At 33.8% G+C, this 14594-nt stretch overlaps 3 protein-coding genes across 4 annotated transcripts in view; 1 reads left to right on the top strand and 2 right to left on the bottom strand.

The window, feature by feature from the left end:
• Positions 1 to 14594, bottom strand: part of LOC107450189 (glutathione S-transferase 1) — a 120001-nt gene that overhangs the window by 29275 nt on the left and 76132 nt on the right. The gene's annotated exons all lie outside the window — the stretch shown is intronic.
• Positions 8289 to 10817, bottom strand: LOC147816433 (uncharacterized). The gene has a single exon (XM_087154981.1). It carries the CDS (start codon positions 10815 to 10817, stop codon positions 8289 to 8291), a length of 2529 nt encoding a protein of 842 aa, XP_087011107.1.
• On the top strand, positions 10929 to 12476 carry LOC107452158 (uncharacterized). Its single transcript, XM_087154954.1, has one exon. It carries the CDS (start codon positions 10929 to 10931, stop codon positions 12474 to 12476), a length of 1548 nt encoding a protein of 515 aa, XP_087011080.1.

Here is a 14594-nt window from a genome sequence, read left to right as displayed (position 1 = left end):
TTGCATTTCAAATGCAAGACAGCTTATTGATTGTAATTATTTTTGTGTTTTAAATTAGTGGTAGTTTACTTGTTCAGTTTGTAAAATTTTTCTCAATTAGATGGTATGATGTGTAGTTTTAATGTAAAACTTTTATTTAATTTTAATGACATTAAAAAGTTTCAGTTTGAAAGTTTTTGAAAATGGAACCGGATGCAAACCATTATTGTACCTAAGTGTGAAGTATAAATCAAAATGTGAATTGAATTAAATAATGAAATTCAGAGTCTCATTTCTTGGTATTTGAAAACTATAATATTTTTAAATAAATCATATTATTTTTTTAACAGCAAGAAATCACTGGTAAGCTTATTTTGATAACAATTCAAAAACTTATAAAAGGAAACAACATCGACTCTATTATTTTCTTAGTTGCTTTTTCAAGATATCTTGCTACCGAAGTGTCTCGATTTCAAAATAAAACACATAGAGTAATTCTGGATCTTTAATCTTAATCATAACTATTAAAAGTATAGTCTTCGGGAGTTAGTATTTTACGGTGTGTAAATTCTTCATTCTCTTTCATCTTATATATCTGCTCTGACAGTCAGGCTGCTCTTCTATCACTATCAAGGTGAAAATTGATCTCTTCACTAGTGTGCGAGTGCTCCTTTCTAATCGTAACAAGGTGTACCTACAATGGGTACCTGGACATATTGGTATTCCTGGTAGCGACTTTACACATTGTCGACTCCCAGGCACTTCTTTGGCACCGTATTTTGAAATTCGCCAAGTCGGGTTTCAAATTTTCTCGCGAAAATCTTGGAATACTAATTCGCGCATGTTTCACTTGCAACATACGATTTAAAAAACGCACGAGGTGTGAATAAATTTAGCTGCTTTAAAAGTTTTTGTGTATTATCAGTCTCTTTTTATTCGGACTTTCCTGAAACACATATTTAATTCTTACTTTTTTATTTCCTTTTTAGGATAAAGCTTTGTTGTGGGTGCAGGATATATGAGTAGGGTATAGCTTTTTAATTATTTTTATAAATTTATTTCAAATAATTTATGGTGTCTTTACCAAGTATGTGGACGCAATATTCAATAATGCAGCAGGGTTTTGTACCAAATTGTTTAGTTTTTAAAACCTTTAATTTAAGTAACTACACAATTTATGAGTTTAAAGCATTTTCTTTTTATATACGTGTAATGATGAGGAGATTGTTGCTGTCTGCTTTATACCTAAAGTAAATTTTTTTTACTTTTCTGACACTGATATCTATGATTAAATTTGATGTGATGATTCCCATTTACAGTGCCAATAATATTAGCGTCCAAACAATCGCACTTAGATTTACCACTTTTTGGTAAATGTTATGTCCCAAACGATAAATTCCTTTATACGCATTAGCCAATTCCACAGCTTTGGTCGCCAAGACTTAAAAATTTGTCGCAGTTAAAGTATATTTATGAGATGAACACAATTTTGATTAAAGAAAACTTTTTATGATTTGTAAAATAAAAATATAATGTAAACAGTAACCATCAACTTTGACATTCTCATATCATAACTGTACAACAATTTAAGGGCAATCTGTTTATTTATTTTTGATTCAATAAAGACAAGATATTGAGTCAAATAAGAGAATCTTAACAATTTTTAAACTTAATAATTTACTTTAAATAAAGAAAGTAGTTTTAAAACAGTTGGGTTGAAAGGCTGAGGACTTACACTTTTCTAAAAAAAATTAATCCATGTTATGATAATAAAACAAAACTCTTGCGATCAGTTATCTCAGCAAAAGTAAGATTTTTATTATCAAATAAGAAACAATTATTACCATTCGGCAAGGGACAAATAAAATAAAATAGGTCATACAGTTTTCAGACACACAGACTGCATGACAATCTAAGAATAAATATTTGAACTTTTAAAGCAAATTACATACAATAAAAGCAAATTACATACAATAAAAGCTATTGTGTAAAAAAAAATTAAGAAACAAGTTGTTACATATGAGACTATTATATGATTCCAGCAACTAAAAAATTCTTTTGGAATTTTAAAGACTAATGAATACTATTGAATAATAACAGAAAAGTTTTCTGTGTCTTTTTTGTCTCATTTTTGAAGCAGAATATAAATTAAAATACACATCTCACTTTTTCTGATCCTGCTTTTCTCTGAATCGTTCTTATTAAAATAGATGAATCGTGTTAAATTACGTTACCTTAAGTTAGTAAATGTGTTTTCGCACTTAGGAGGAAAAAAAAGACCTAATTTTAGATTGACAATAAATGTAATAATTTTAATAGTATTTTTTCCATATCTTATTTAGAAGCCCAAAATTTGAATAAAAAACTTTTAAAATATATAGACCAATTGTTGAGTTATCGAATCTAATAAGCTAAAGTTGTTATAAAATTATGAATAAAAAGTTACAAGATGGATAAGTTATGAAATTAATGAAGCATAGAATGAAAGGATAAATATATATAGCAAAATATATGATAAAATTAATTAGGAAACAATTGAAACGAAGGTGAGTAATTTCAGATTATATACAAATAATAGTGATAGAAGCAAGAAAAATGGAAAATATCGGAATTTTCCCTGACAAATTTAAGAAACATTAAAAAAGTTAAGCAGCCACAACTTTAAGTTTTAATAAATATGATTTGATGTTATAAAAAATAAATTAACTATACGAAAATAGTAGTGAGTATGTCATAGATTTGTTTCTTTATGTCATGGCTTTACTAAAAATATTTTTTCTCCTTGTTTTCATAATAGCACGCATTTTACAGAAAATATTTGAACAAATTTAATGAAAATATTTTCAAATTTTTTTAAAGACTCTCTTATGAAGGAAATATTGTCAATCAAAAGTTGTTCAGTATAAAATATATGCAATTTTTTTAAGATATTGTAAGCATTTTGAAGAATACATATTTTTTCCAAAATAGAAACAATTGAAAAAACCTGGTAAAAATGAAGGAAATGAAAATAATTATTTTTCAAACTGCGTAAAAATTTTTTTAATAGTTTTATCTTTAAAAATATGTACACTTAATAATGTGATGATTTATATAGGGGATTATTTTTTAAAATTTTGCTTATTAATTAAGATATTCAAAAGAAATTGATTATTCTGAAGATATAAATATTTTACTACTCCAGATTTTTATTTAATTTACAAGAATAGTTTCTATTTGAAATTTTTTTTAACCGAAATATGTATGCAATTAACTGAAATAATTGTGTGTACGTAAATTTTTCTTCCTCTTTCTTTATAGAAGGACGAAGTATTTTGCTCTCGATATTTGAATTTTTCTAGTCTTAAACGAGGATAAAATTTTAACTTAATTCAACAAGCAACTTTTAAAAATATCCATGAGCGCGAAGATTCGTTTATGACTTTTGCGAGTTATTGAGGCGAGCGTAGGGTTGCCTCTGAGTGAGGGTTACTAGATAAGGCGGTGAAACAGTTGACAAATAAAACCGTGGCGAGTGGAGGTGCCCGGGAGTCGACAATGTGTAAAGTCGCAAGCGCGACAATGGAGCATGCTGAAAAAAAAGGAAGAGAAAACAACTTATACTGTAAAATTACTCACCAGACTCATAGTTAAGGATGCAGAAAAACATAGTTTATTTATAAAAGATAACATTTATAAAAAAGTAAAAATGCTTGGCAAACATGCCAACACAAAAAATCGGCCTAAGCCGAAAAAAAAAAAAAAAACACAATTGAGAGAAAAACAACTGCTACTGACTATTTCTTCGTTATGAAGATAGGGGAGAAAACTCTCGCCAAAAAAAATTAAACTTTTGCGAATAACACCTCGGTTGGTTGGAGAAGGATCAGTGGGGCAAATCACAGAGCTGCCAATTTTGGCCAACTGGCGAAATTAATTGTTAAACTCCATGCCAAACATGAAGCGGGGTTGTCTAAAGTGGTGACACACCTGGTAAAGAATTTTGTGGAATGTTCTGGAACATTCTTGGCGCCATCATAAGATCAAAAGGGGCGCTTTGCATTTGATGCAAGCCGAAACGTGGGAAAGGGGACTTGGTGTCACTCCTTCTCGAACCAACAAAAGGTGTTTGCTGACTGGACATACATCTTGCTGTCAGCAAGTAACAAAAGGAGGAATCTTCTTTTAAAGGAAGAACATAAATGCAGAGAAAGATTACTTTCCCAAGGTTACAAAACAAATTGAGGCTTAAAACTTAAGTATTACATGAAATATATTGCAAAGAATTATTGAATACTGATAAATAAATAACATTAATTACAAGTGTAAAAAGAAGAAATTAAAAAAACATGCAATTAAAAGTTTATCACAAATTTAACAGTTACAATTATTTAAGCGTTTAATACATTATTAACAAATTAACAATTAACAAATGATTATTAAATTAGATGAATGATGATGATTAAATAAATTAGATGATTAGATAATGAAATTAGATAATTAAATTAGAATTAACAAATGATTTTAATTAATATGTAGTATACCATACTACAATTACGTATGACTATGAAGAGCAATGAGAAAAGAACAACAACATTCTTGCTTCAGAAATGTAATTTTTTTTCTGGAATAGGTTACAGCATCTTCTAATTAATTAAAATGTCAAAGTTCAACATCATACAAAAAGTTTTAAAAGACGGCTAGATGTTTCATTACAAAATAAAAGACATCACAGAACAGATATAATAATCTTAACATAACTAGATATTCAATTAAACTTCAATATCAAACAATTTGAAACATTAAAATCATTCGAAATACGAAAAAGAAATAAAAAAAAGTTCTCTTTTCTTACAAAGAATTTATCGTAAGAATATTGAAAAGAATTTAACTCAGTTTTTCAAAGATTGATTATGAGCATTGTCATAAATTTTATCTACCTCATCAAACAAGTACTCATAATATATCTTAAATTTCGTCAGGTCACCATAGATGCCCTCATGTTTGAAAAACTTAGCTATTGCTATACTGATGGAGGGTAAAGTGTGCAAAATGTCTTTTTTTTCCAATCTTTGGACCTCATCGTTGAGTAGCGTGCAAGACTTGTAGCCAATTTGCCTTCATTTTGTTCTGTCAGCACTCCCTGGTTTTTCAAAAAGAGGTAGACTGCTTTTGTGTATTTTTGGAAATCTTGGTCTGATGTAACAATGCTTCCAATTTTTTCTCATTCACAATAAATTTCTTTGGATAGGCTCTCTGGAATCTTTACACCAGCTGCTTGATTGAAACCATTTATGTACTCACGCTCAGCTGCTTTAAATTCCTTCATATTTCCATATGATACTGTAAAAAATGTGTTGAAATTGTTGTCCGGTATTTTGCTTCTTACTTCTTTTACAAATGATGTGCTTTTAAAATCATGACTTTGAGCATTGCAATAAATTTTATCTACCTCATCAAACAAGTACTCATAATATATCTTAAATTTCGTCAGGTCACCATAGATGCCCTCATGTTTGAAAAACTTAGCTATTGCTATACTGATGGAGGGTAAAGTGTGCAAAATGTCTTTTTTTCCCAATCTTTCGACCTCATCGTTGAAGTAGCGTGCAAGACTTGTAGCCAATTTGCCTTCATTTTGTTCTGTCAGCACTCCCTGGTTTTTCAAAAAGAGGTAGACTGCTTTAGTGTATTTTTGGAAATCTTGGTCTGATGTAACAATGCTTCCAATTTTTTCTCCTTCATTAAAAATTTGTTTGGAAAGGCTCTCTGGAATCTTTACACCAGCTGCTTGATTGAAACCATTTATGGACTCACGCACAGCTTCTTTAAATTCCTTCATATTTCCATATGATACTGTAAAAAGTGTGTTGAAATTGTTGTCCGGTATTTTGCTTCTTACTTCTTTTACAAATGATGTGCTTTTAAAATCATGACTTTGAGCATTGTCATAAATTTTATCTACCTCATCAAACAAGTACTCATAATATATCTTAAATTTCGTCAGGTCACCATAGATGCCCTCATGTTTGAAAAACTTAGCTATTGCTATACTGATAGAGGGTAAAGTGGGCAAAATGTCTTTTTTTCCCAATCTTTCGACCTCATCGTTGAAGTAGCGTGCAAGACTTGTAGCCAATTTGCCTTCATTTTGTTCTGTCAGCACTCCCTGGTTTTTCAAAAAGAGGTAGACTGCTTTAGTGTATTTTTGGAAATCTTGGTCTGATGTAACAATGCTTCCAATTTTTTCTCCTTCATTAAAAATTTGTTTGGAAAGGCTCTCTGGAATCTTTACACCAGCTGCTTGATTGAAACCATTTATGGACTCACGCACAGCTTCTTTAAATTCCTTCATATTTCCATATGATACTGTAAAAAGTGTGTTGAAATTGTTGTCCGGTATTTTGCTTCTTACTTCTTTTACAAATGATGTGCTTTTAAAATCATGACTTTGAGCATTGTCATAAATTTTATCTACCTCATCAAACAAGTACTCATAATATATCTTAAATTTCGTCAGGTCACCATAGATGCCCTCATGTTTGAAAAACTTAGCTATTGCTATACTGATGGAGGGTAAAGTGTGCAAAATGTCTTTTTATTCAATCTTTCGACCTCATCGTTGAAGTCGCGTGCAAGACTTGTAGCCAATTTGCCTTTATTTTGTTCTGTCAGCACTCCCTGGTTTTTCAAAAAGAGGTAGACTGCTTTAGTGTATTTTTGGAAATCTTGGTCTGATGTAACAATGCTTCCAATTTTTTCTCCTTCATTAAAAATTTGTTTGGAAAGGCGCTCTGGAATCTTTACACCAGCTGCTTGATTGAAACCATTTCTGGACTCACGCACAGCTTCTTTAAATTCCTTCATATTTCCATATGATACTGTAAAAAGTGTGTTGAAATTGTTGTCCGGTATTTTGCTTCTTACTTCTTTTACAAATGATGTGCTTTTAAAATCATGACTTTGAGCATTGTCATAAATTTTATCTACCTCATCAAACAAGTACTCATAATATATCTTAAATTTCGTCAGGTCACCATAGATGCCCTCATGTTTGAAAAACTTAGCTATTGCTATACTGATAGAGGGTAAAGTGGGCAAAATGTCTTTTTTTCCCAATCTTTCGACCTCATCGTTGAAGTAGCGTGCAAGACTTGTAGCCAATTTGCCTTCATTTTGTTCTGTCAGCACTCCCTGGTTTTTCAAAAAGAGGTAGACTGCTTTAGTGTATTTTTGGAAATCTTGGTCTGATGTAACAATGCTTCCAATTTTTTCTCCTTCATTAAAAATTTGTTTGGAAAGGCTCTCTGGAATCTTTACACCAGCTGCTTGATTGAAACCATTTATGGACTCACGCACAGCTTCTTTAAATTCCTTCATATTTCCATATGATACTGTAAAAAGTGTGTTGAAATTGTTGTCCGGTATTTTGCTTCTTACTTCTTTTACAAATGATGTGCTTTTAAAATCATGACTTTGAGCATTGTCATAAATTTTATCTACCTCATCAAACAAGTACTCATAATATATCTTAAATTTCGTCAGGTCACCATAGATGCCCTCATGTTTGAAAAACTTAGCTATTGCTATACTGATGGAGGGTAAAGTGTGCAAAATGTCTTTTTATTCAATCTTTCGACCTCATCGTTGAAGTCGCGTGCAAGACTTGTAGCCAATTTGCCTTTATTTTGTTCTGTCAGCACTCCCTGGTTTTTCAAAAAGAGGTAGACTGCTTTAGTGTATTTTTGGAAATCTTGGTCTGATGTAACAATGCTTCCAATTTTTTCTCCTTCATTAAAAATTTGTTTGGAAAGGCGCTCTGGAATCTTTACACCAGCTGCTTGATTGAAACCATTTCTGGACTCACGCACAGCTTCTTTAAATTCCTTCATATTTCCATATGATACTGTAAAAAGTGTGTTGAAATTGTTGTCCGGTATTTTGCTTCTTACTTCTTTTACAAATGATGTGCTTTTAAAATCATGACTTTGAGCATTGTCATAAATTTTATCTACCTCATCAAACAAGTACTCATAATATATCTTAAATTTCGTCAGGTCACCATAGATGTCCTCATGTTTGAAAAACTTAGCTATTGCTATACTGATGGAGGGTAAAGTGTGCAAAATGTCTTTTTTTCCAATCTTTCGACCTCATCGTTGAAGTAGCGTGCCAGCGAAATCTATGCCAATAGTAGTAAATGGAAGGCAAGGTGTAATTCTGTTCCTTGGTAAAGGAGCTTCGATTTGTTGACTTCTAGATGCCTGTGAGAGTTTACAAGGTAGGCATTTATAGAGCACTCGTTTAATGGCTTCACGTCCTCGTATTATCTAGAAGCTGCAACGAATCTCTGAAAGTACTATTTGAACACCTAAGTGATGAAGCTTCACGTGTGTGTAGTATATGAAAAGATGTACAAATGGGTGAGATCCATCAAGAAGCAAAGGGTGTTTTTGCTCATTTTTGAGCGATGCGAACTGTAATCTACCTCCTAATCGTATGAGATTTTCTTGAAGAAACGGGTTAAAACGGCTAATTTTTGAAGATTTTGGCAAAGGGGAATTATTTTGTAATGCATTAAGCTCTGCCGAAAAGCATTGCTTTTGCACTGTAAGAATCCAATAGTTTTTTGCTGTGTTAAGCTCATCACATGTGAGATCAATAGAAATGTGTTGCTTGGATCGACAGTTATACAAGAAACGAAATATCCATGCTGTAACTCTAAGAAGTTTCATATATGAACTGAACCGCGATATATCAATAAGAGGTTGGTAAGAAGTTATCAATAAAGATTGAGAAGCTGGTTTACGTAGTTCAGCATGAATATCTGGATTAGCGTAACTCAGTTGTTTTGAAGGCCAAAACTCTGATGATTGTGTTAGCCAGATTGGTCCTAGCCACCAAAGATCCAAGGATTCAAGCTCTGTGGGTGCAACACCACGAGACAAGTGGTCGGCAGGATTTTCATTGCCAGGGCAATGCCGCCATTGTGTTGGATTTGTGTAATTGAGAATTTCGTTCGTTCGGTTACAGACAAAAGTTTTCCACCGATTTGGATCACCTTGTATCCAATTTAAGGCAACTGTTGAGTCACTCCAAAGTGTCGCTGTGTTCCTATCCAGTTTAGTTTCTGTACAAAAATAATGGAGTAATCGAGCACCCAATAATGCGGCTAAGAGCTCTAAGCGGGGAAGTGTTATTCTTTTCAGAGGAGAAAGTCTATTACGACTGCAAACCATTCGAACATGAAATTTAGTATCTTCTTTGAATCGTACATATAACACTGTTCCGTAAGCACGTTCCGAAGCATCGCAGAATACGTGAATGGTAACATCAGCAGAAGATATTCCAATCCATCTGGGGATTCGAATGTTGTTTAAATGTGGCAAGTCCATAATCCATTTTGAAAACCTTGATGCGATAGATGGGGGTAAAAGTTCGTCCCATTCAATACCGCATAGCCATGTATCTTGAAAGAGAATTTTTCCTATTACAGTAGATGGTGAGAAAATTCCCAAGGGATCAAAAATCTTTGAGATTGTTTTCAAAAGTAAGCGTTTAGTAACCGGATCCTTAAATAAATCGTGGTCATGCTCCTTAATATTTTGATGAAACGAATCTTCTTCTGTATCCCAATGAACACCTAAGACTTGAGTCTTACTTTTAAACTTTATTTTTTCTTTCCTCCATTCGTTTTTCAAAACTTGTGAGTTGGTACTCCATTTCGCTAAGGGAAGGCTTATAAGACTCGTGAGTTCTTGCATTTCGTGAAATAGGGTCTTCGCTTCGACTTCTGAATCAACTCCCACAACGAAATCATCCATGAAAATATTGCCTTTTAGATGTTTAGCTGCTGTGGGATAAATGTTGGAGTACATGCAGCATAATTCGTCAAGTGTAGCTGAAAGAAGGAATGGGCTGCTGGTTAATCCAAAGGGTAAACGTGTAAATTGATAGACCACAATTTCATTCTCTAGCTGCAAATGTCCATCATCATTTTTCCTACTTTTGAACCATAGAAACTTAGTAGCACATCTGTCTTTTTCCCACAAAGTTAATTGTAAGAAAGCCTGACTTCCATCGCTAATAATTGCTTGTTTGTGAAGACGAAATCGTAATAAGGTGGCTAAAATTTCTGGGAGTAAGTTGGGACCTTGTTCTAGAGCATCGTTTAATGATGGATGGCCTGGTGTGTGAGAAGAGGCGTCGAACACTATTCGTCCCTTAATTTCTGCGTTCTTCTCTTTAATGACTACATGATGGGGTATGTAATAGCTTTTTTCTTCTTTATCATGATTTTCCGGTGCTATTTCAACTTGCCTTTTGTCTATGTAATCTTCCATGAGTGAAACATACATTTCCTTTAAGCTAGGATCTGTTTGGAGCTTCTTGCACAATGTATTGAAGCGTTTTGATGCTACGTGATAGTTATTTGAAGAAAGAGTAACGTCTTTTTTCCAAGGTAATCTAACAACACGACGATTTTCTAGGACTTCATAAGAGCTTCGAAAGTCTTCCCATATTTCAGAATTGCGAATGGACATTTCTTTGTCTTGCATGGCTTTAATACCTAAAGTATCTAAGTCCCAGAAGTTCCTAACTTGATCATCCAAAATATATGGTGATGTGATGCTGATATTATGAACTGACGATAAAGAAGCGACAGATGTATGAGATCTGGATCCAGACAAAATCCAGCCAAAGATTGATGGAATGAGCACAATTGTTTCCGAAAGTCTGAAAGGAATCTCAGAATTCACCACCGTCCAGTAAAAATCTGCACCAATCAAAACTTCAATAGGCATGTCTTGCAGAGTGTCATTCGGGTCAGCAAGCTTAAATTTTTTCTTGTTAGCCATAGAAGTTACACGTTTTACACGTCAGAAGTTACACGTCAATTTACACGTTTACCCTTTGGATTAACCAGCAGCCCATTCCTTCTTTCAGCTACACTTGACGAATTATGCTGCATGTACTCCAACATTTATCCCACAGCAGCTAAACATCTAAAAGGCAATATTTTCATGGATGATTTCGTTGTGGGAGTTGATTCAGAAGTCGAAGCGAAGACCCTATTTCACGAAATGCAAGAACTCACGAGTCTTATAAGCCTTCCCTTAGCGAAATGGAGTACCAACTCACAAGTTTTGAAAAACGAATGGAGGAAAGAAAAAATAAAGTTTAAAAGTAAGACTCAAGTCTTAGGTGTTCATTGGGATACAGAAGAAGATTCGTTTCATCAAAATATTAAGGAGCATGACCACGATTTATTTAAGGATCCGGTTACTAAACGCTTACTTTTGAAAACAATCTCAAAGATTTTTGATCCCTTGGGAATTTTCTCACCATCTACTGTAATAGGAAAAATTCTCTTTCAAGATACATGGCTATGCGGTATTGAATGGGACGAACTTTTACCCCCATCTATCGCATCAAGGTTTTCAAAATGGATTATGGACTTGCCACATTTAAACAACATTCGAATCCCCAGATGGATTGGAATATCTTCTGCTGATGTTACCATTCACGTATTCTGCGATGCTTCGGAACGTGCTTACGGAACAGTGTTATATGTACGATTCAAAGAAGATACTAAATTTCATGTTCGAATGGTTTGCAGTCGTAATAGACTTTCTCCTCTGAAAAGAATAACACTTCCCCGCTTAGAGCTCTTAGCCGCATTATTGGGTGCTCGATTACTCCATTATTTTTGTACAGAAACTAAACTGGATAGGAACACAGCGACACTTTGGAGTGACTCAACAGTTGCCTTAAATTGGATACAAGGTGATCCAAATCGGTGGAAAACTTTTGTCTGTAACCGAACGAACGAAATTCTCAATTACACAAATCCAACACAATGGCGGCATTGCCCTGGCAATGAAAATCCTGCCGACCACTTGTCTCGTGGTGTTGCACCCACAGAGCTTGAATCCTTGGATCTTTGGTGGCTAGGACCAATCTGGCTAACACAATCATCAGAGTTTTGGCCTTCAAAACAACTGAGTTACGCTAATCCAGATATTCATGCTGAACTACGTAAACCAGCTTCTCAATCTTTATTGATAACTTCTTACCAACCTCTTATTGATATATCGCGGTTCAGTTCATATATGAAACTTCTTAGAGTTACAGCATGGATATTTCGTTTCTTGTATAACTGTCGATCCAAGCAACACATTTCTATTGATCTCACATGTGATGAGCTTAACACAGCAAAAAACTATTGGATTCTTACAGTGCAAAAGCAATGCTTTTCGGCAGAGCTTAATGCATTACAAAATAATTCCCCTTTGCCAAAATCTTCAAAAATTAGCCGTTTTAACCCGTTTCTTCAAGAAAATCTCATACGATTAGGAGGTAGATTACAGTTCGCATCGCTCAAAAATGAGCAAAAACACCCTTTGCTTCTTGATGGATCTCACCCATTTGTACATCTTTTCATATACTACACACACGTGAAGCTTCATCACTTAGGTGTTCAAATAGTACTTTCAGAGATTCGTTCCAGCTTCTAGATAATACGAGGACGTGAAGCCATTAAACGAGTGCTCTATAAATGCCTACCTTGTAAACTCTCACAGGCATCTAGAAGTCAACAAATCGAAGCTCCTTTACCAAGGAACAGAATTACACCTTGCCTTCCATTTACTACTATTGGCATAGATTTCGCTGGCACGCTACTTCAACGATGAGGTCGAAAGATTGGAAAAAAAGACATTTTGCACACTTTACCCTCCATCAGTATAGCAATAGCTAAGTTTTTCAAACATAAGGACATCTATGGTGACCTGACGAAATTTAAGATATATTATGAGTACTTGTTTGATGAGGTAGATAAAATTTATGACAATGCTCAAAGTCATGATTTTAAAAGCACATCATTTGTAAAAGAAGTAAGAAGCAAAATACCGGACAACAATTTCAACACACTTTTTACAGTATCATATGGAAATATGAAGGAATTTAAAGAAGCTGTGCGTGAGTCCAGAAATGGTTTCAATCAAGCAGCTGGTGTAAAGATTCCAGAGCGCCTTTCCAAACAAATTTTTAATGAAGGAGAAAAAATTGGAAGCATTGTTACATCAGACCAAGATTTCCAAAAATACACTAAAGCAGTCTACCTCTTTTTGAAAAACCAGGGAGTGCTGACAGAACAAAATAAAGGCAAATTGGCTACAAGTCTTGCACGCGACTTCAACGATGAGGTCGAAAGATTGAATAAAAAGACATTTTGCACACTTTACCCTCCATCAGTATAGCAATAGCTAAGTTTTTCAAACATGAGGGCATCTATGGTGACCTGACGAAATTTAAGATATATTATGAGTACTTGTTTGATGAGGTAGATAAAATTTATGACAATGCTCAAAGTCATGATTTTAAAAGCACATCATTTGTAAAAGAAGTAAGAAGCAAAATACCGGACAACAATTTCAACACACTTTTTACAGTATCATATGGAAATATGAAGGAATTTAAAGAAGCTGTGCGTGAGTCCATAAATGGTTGCAATCAAGCAGCTGGTGTAAAGATTCCAGAGAGCCTTTCCAAACAAATTTTTAATGAAGGAGAAAAAATTGGAAGCATTGTTACATCAGACCAAGATTTCCAAAAATACACTAAAGCAGTCTACCTCTTTTTGAAAAACCAGGGAGTGCTGACAGAACAAAATGAAGGCAAATTGGCTACAAGTCTTGCACGCTACTTCAACGATGAGGTCGAAAGATTGGGAAAAAAAGACATTTTGCACACTTTACCCTCTATCAGTATAGCAATAGCTAAGTTTTTCAAACATGAGGGCATCTATGGTGACCTGACGAAATTTAAGATATATTATGAGTACTTGTTTGATGAGGTAGATAAAATTTATGACAATGCTCAAAGTCATGATTTTAAAAGCACATCATTTGTAAAAGAAGTAAGAAGCAAAATACCGGACAACAATTTCAACACACTTTTTACAGTATCATATGGAAATATGAAGGAATTTAAAGAAGCTGTGCGTGAGTCCATAAATGGTTTCAATCAAGCAGCTGGTGTAAAGATTCCAGAGAGCCTTTCCAAACAAATTTTTAATGAAGGAGAAAAAATTGGAAGCATTGTTACATCAGACCAAGATTTCCAAAAATACACTAAAGCAGTCTACCTCTTTTTGAAAAACCAGGGAGTGCTGACAGAACAAAATGAAGGCAAATTGGCTACAAGTCTTGCACGCTACTTCAACGATGAGGTCGAAAGATTGGGAAAAAAAGACATTTTGCACACTTTACCCTCCATCAGTATAGCAATAGCTAAGTTTTTCAAACATGAGGGCATCTATGGTGACCTGACGAAATTTAAGATATATTATGAGTACTTGTTTGATGAGGTAGATAAAATTTATTGCAATGCTCAAAGTCATGATTTTAAAAGCACATCATTTGTAAAAGAAGTAAGAAGCAAAATACCGGACAACAATTTCAACACATTTTTTACAGTATCATATGGAAATATGAAGGAATTTAAAGCAGCTGAGCGTGAGTCCATAAATGGTTTCAATCAAGCAGCTGGTGTAAAGATTCCAGAGAGCCTATCCAAAGAAATTTATTGTGAATGAGAAAAAATTGGAAGCATTGTTACATCAGACCAAGATT

Source organism: Parasteatoda tepidariorum, chromosome 1 (assembly GCF_982258835.1).
Source record: "Parasteatoda tepidariorum strain Cologne lab strain chromosome 1, Ptep-v5.0, whole genome shotgun sequence".
NCBI lineage: Eukaryota > Metazoa > Arthropoda > Arachnida > Araneae > Theridiidae > Parasteatoda > Parasteatoda tepidariorum.
This window is presented reverse-complemented; position numbering and strand designations above follow the sequence as displayed.

Coding starts and splice junctions, on each gene's coding strand:
- LOC147816433 (XM_087154981.1), bottom strand. CDS start 10,817: ATGGCTAACAAGAAAAAATTTAAGCTTGCTGACCCGAATGACACTCTG.
- LOC107452158 (XM_087154954.1), top strand. CDS start 10,929: ATGTACTCCAACATTTATCCCACAGCAGCTAAACATCTAAAAGGCAAT.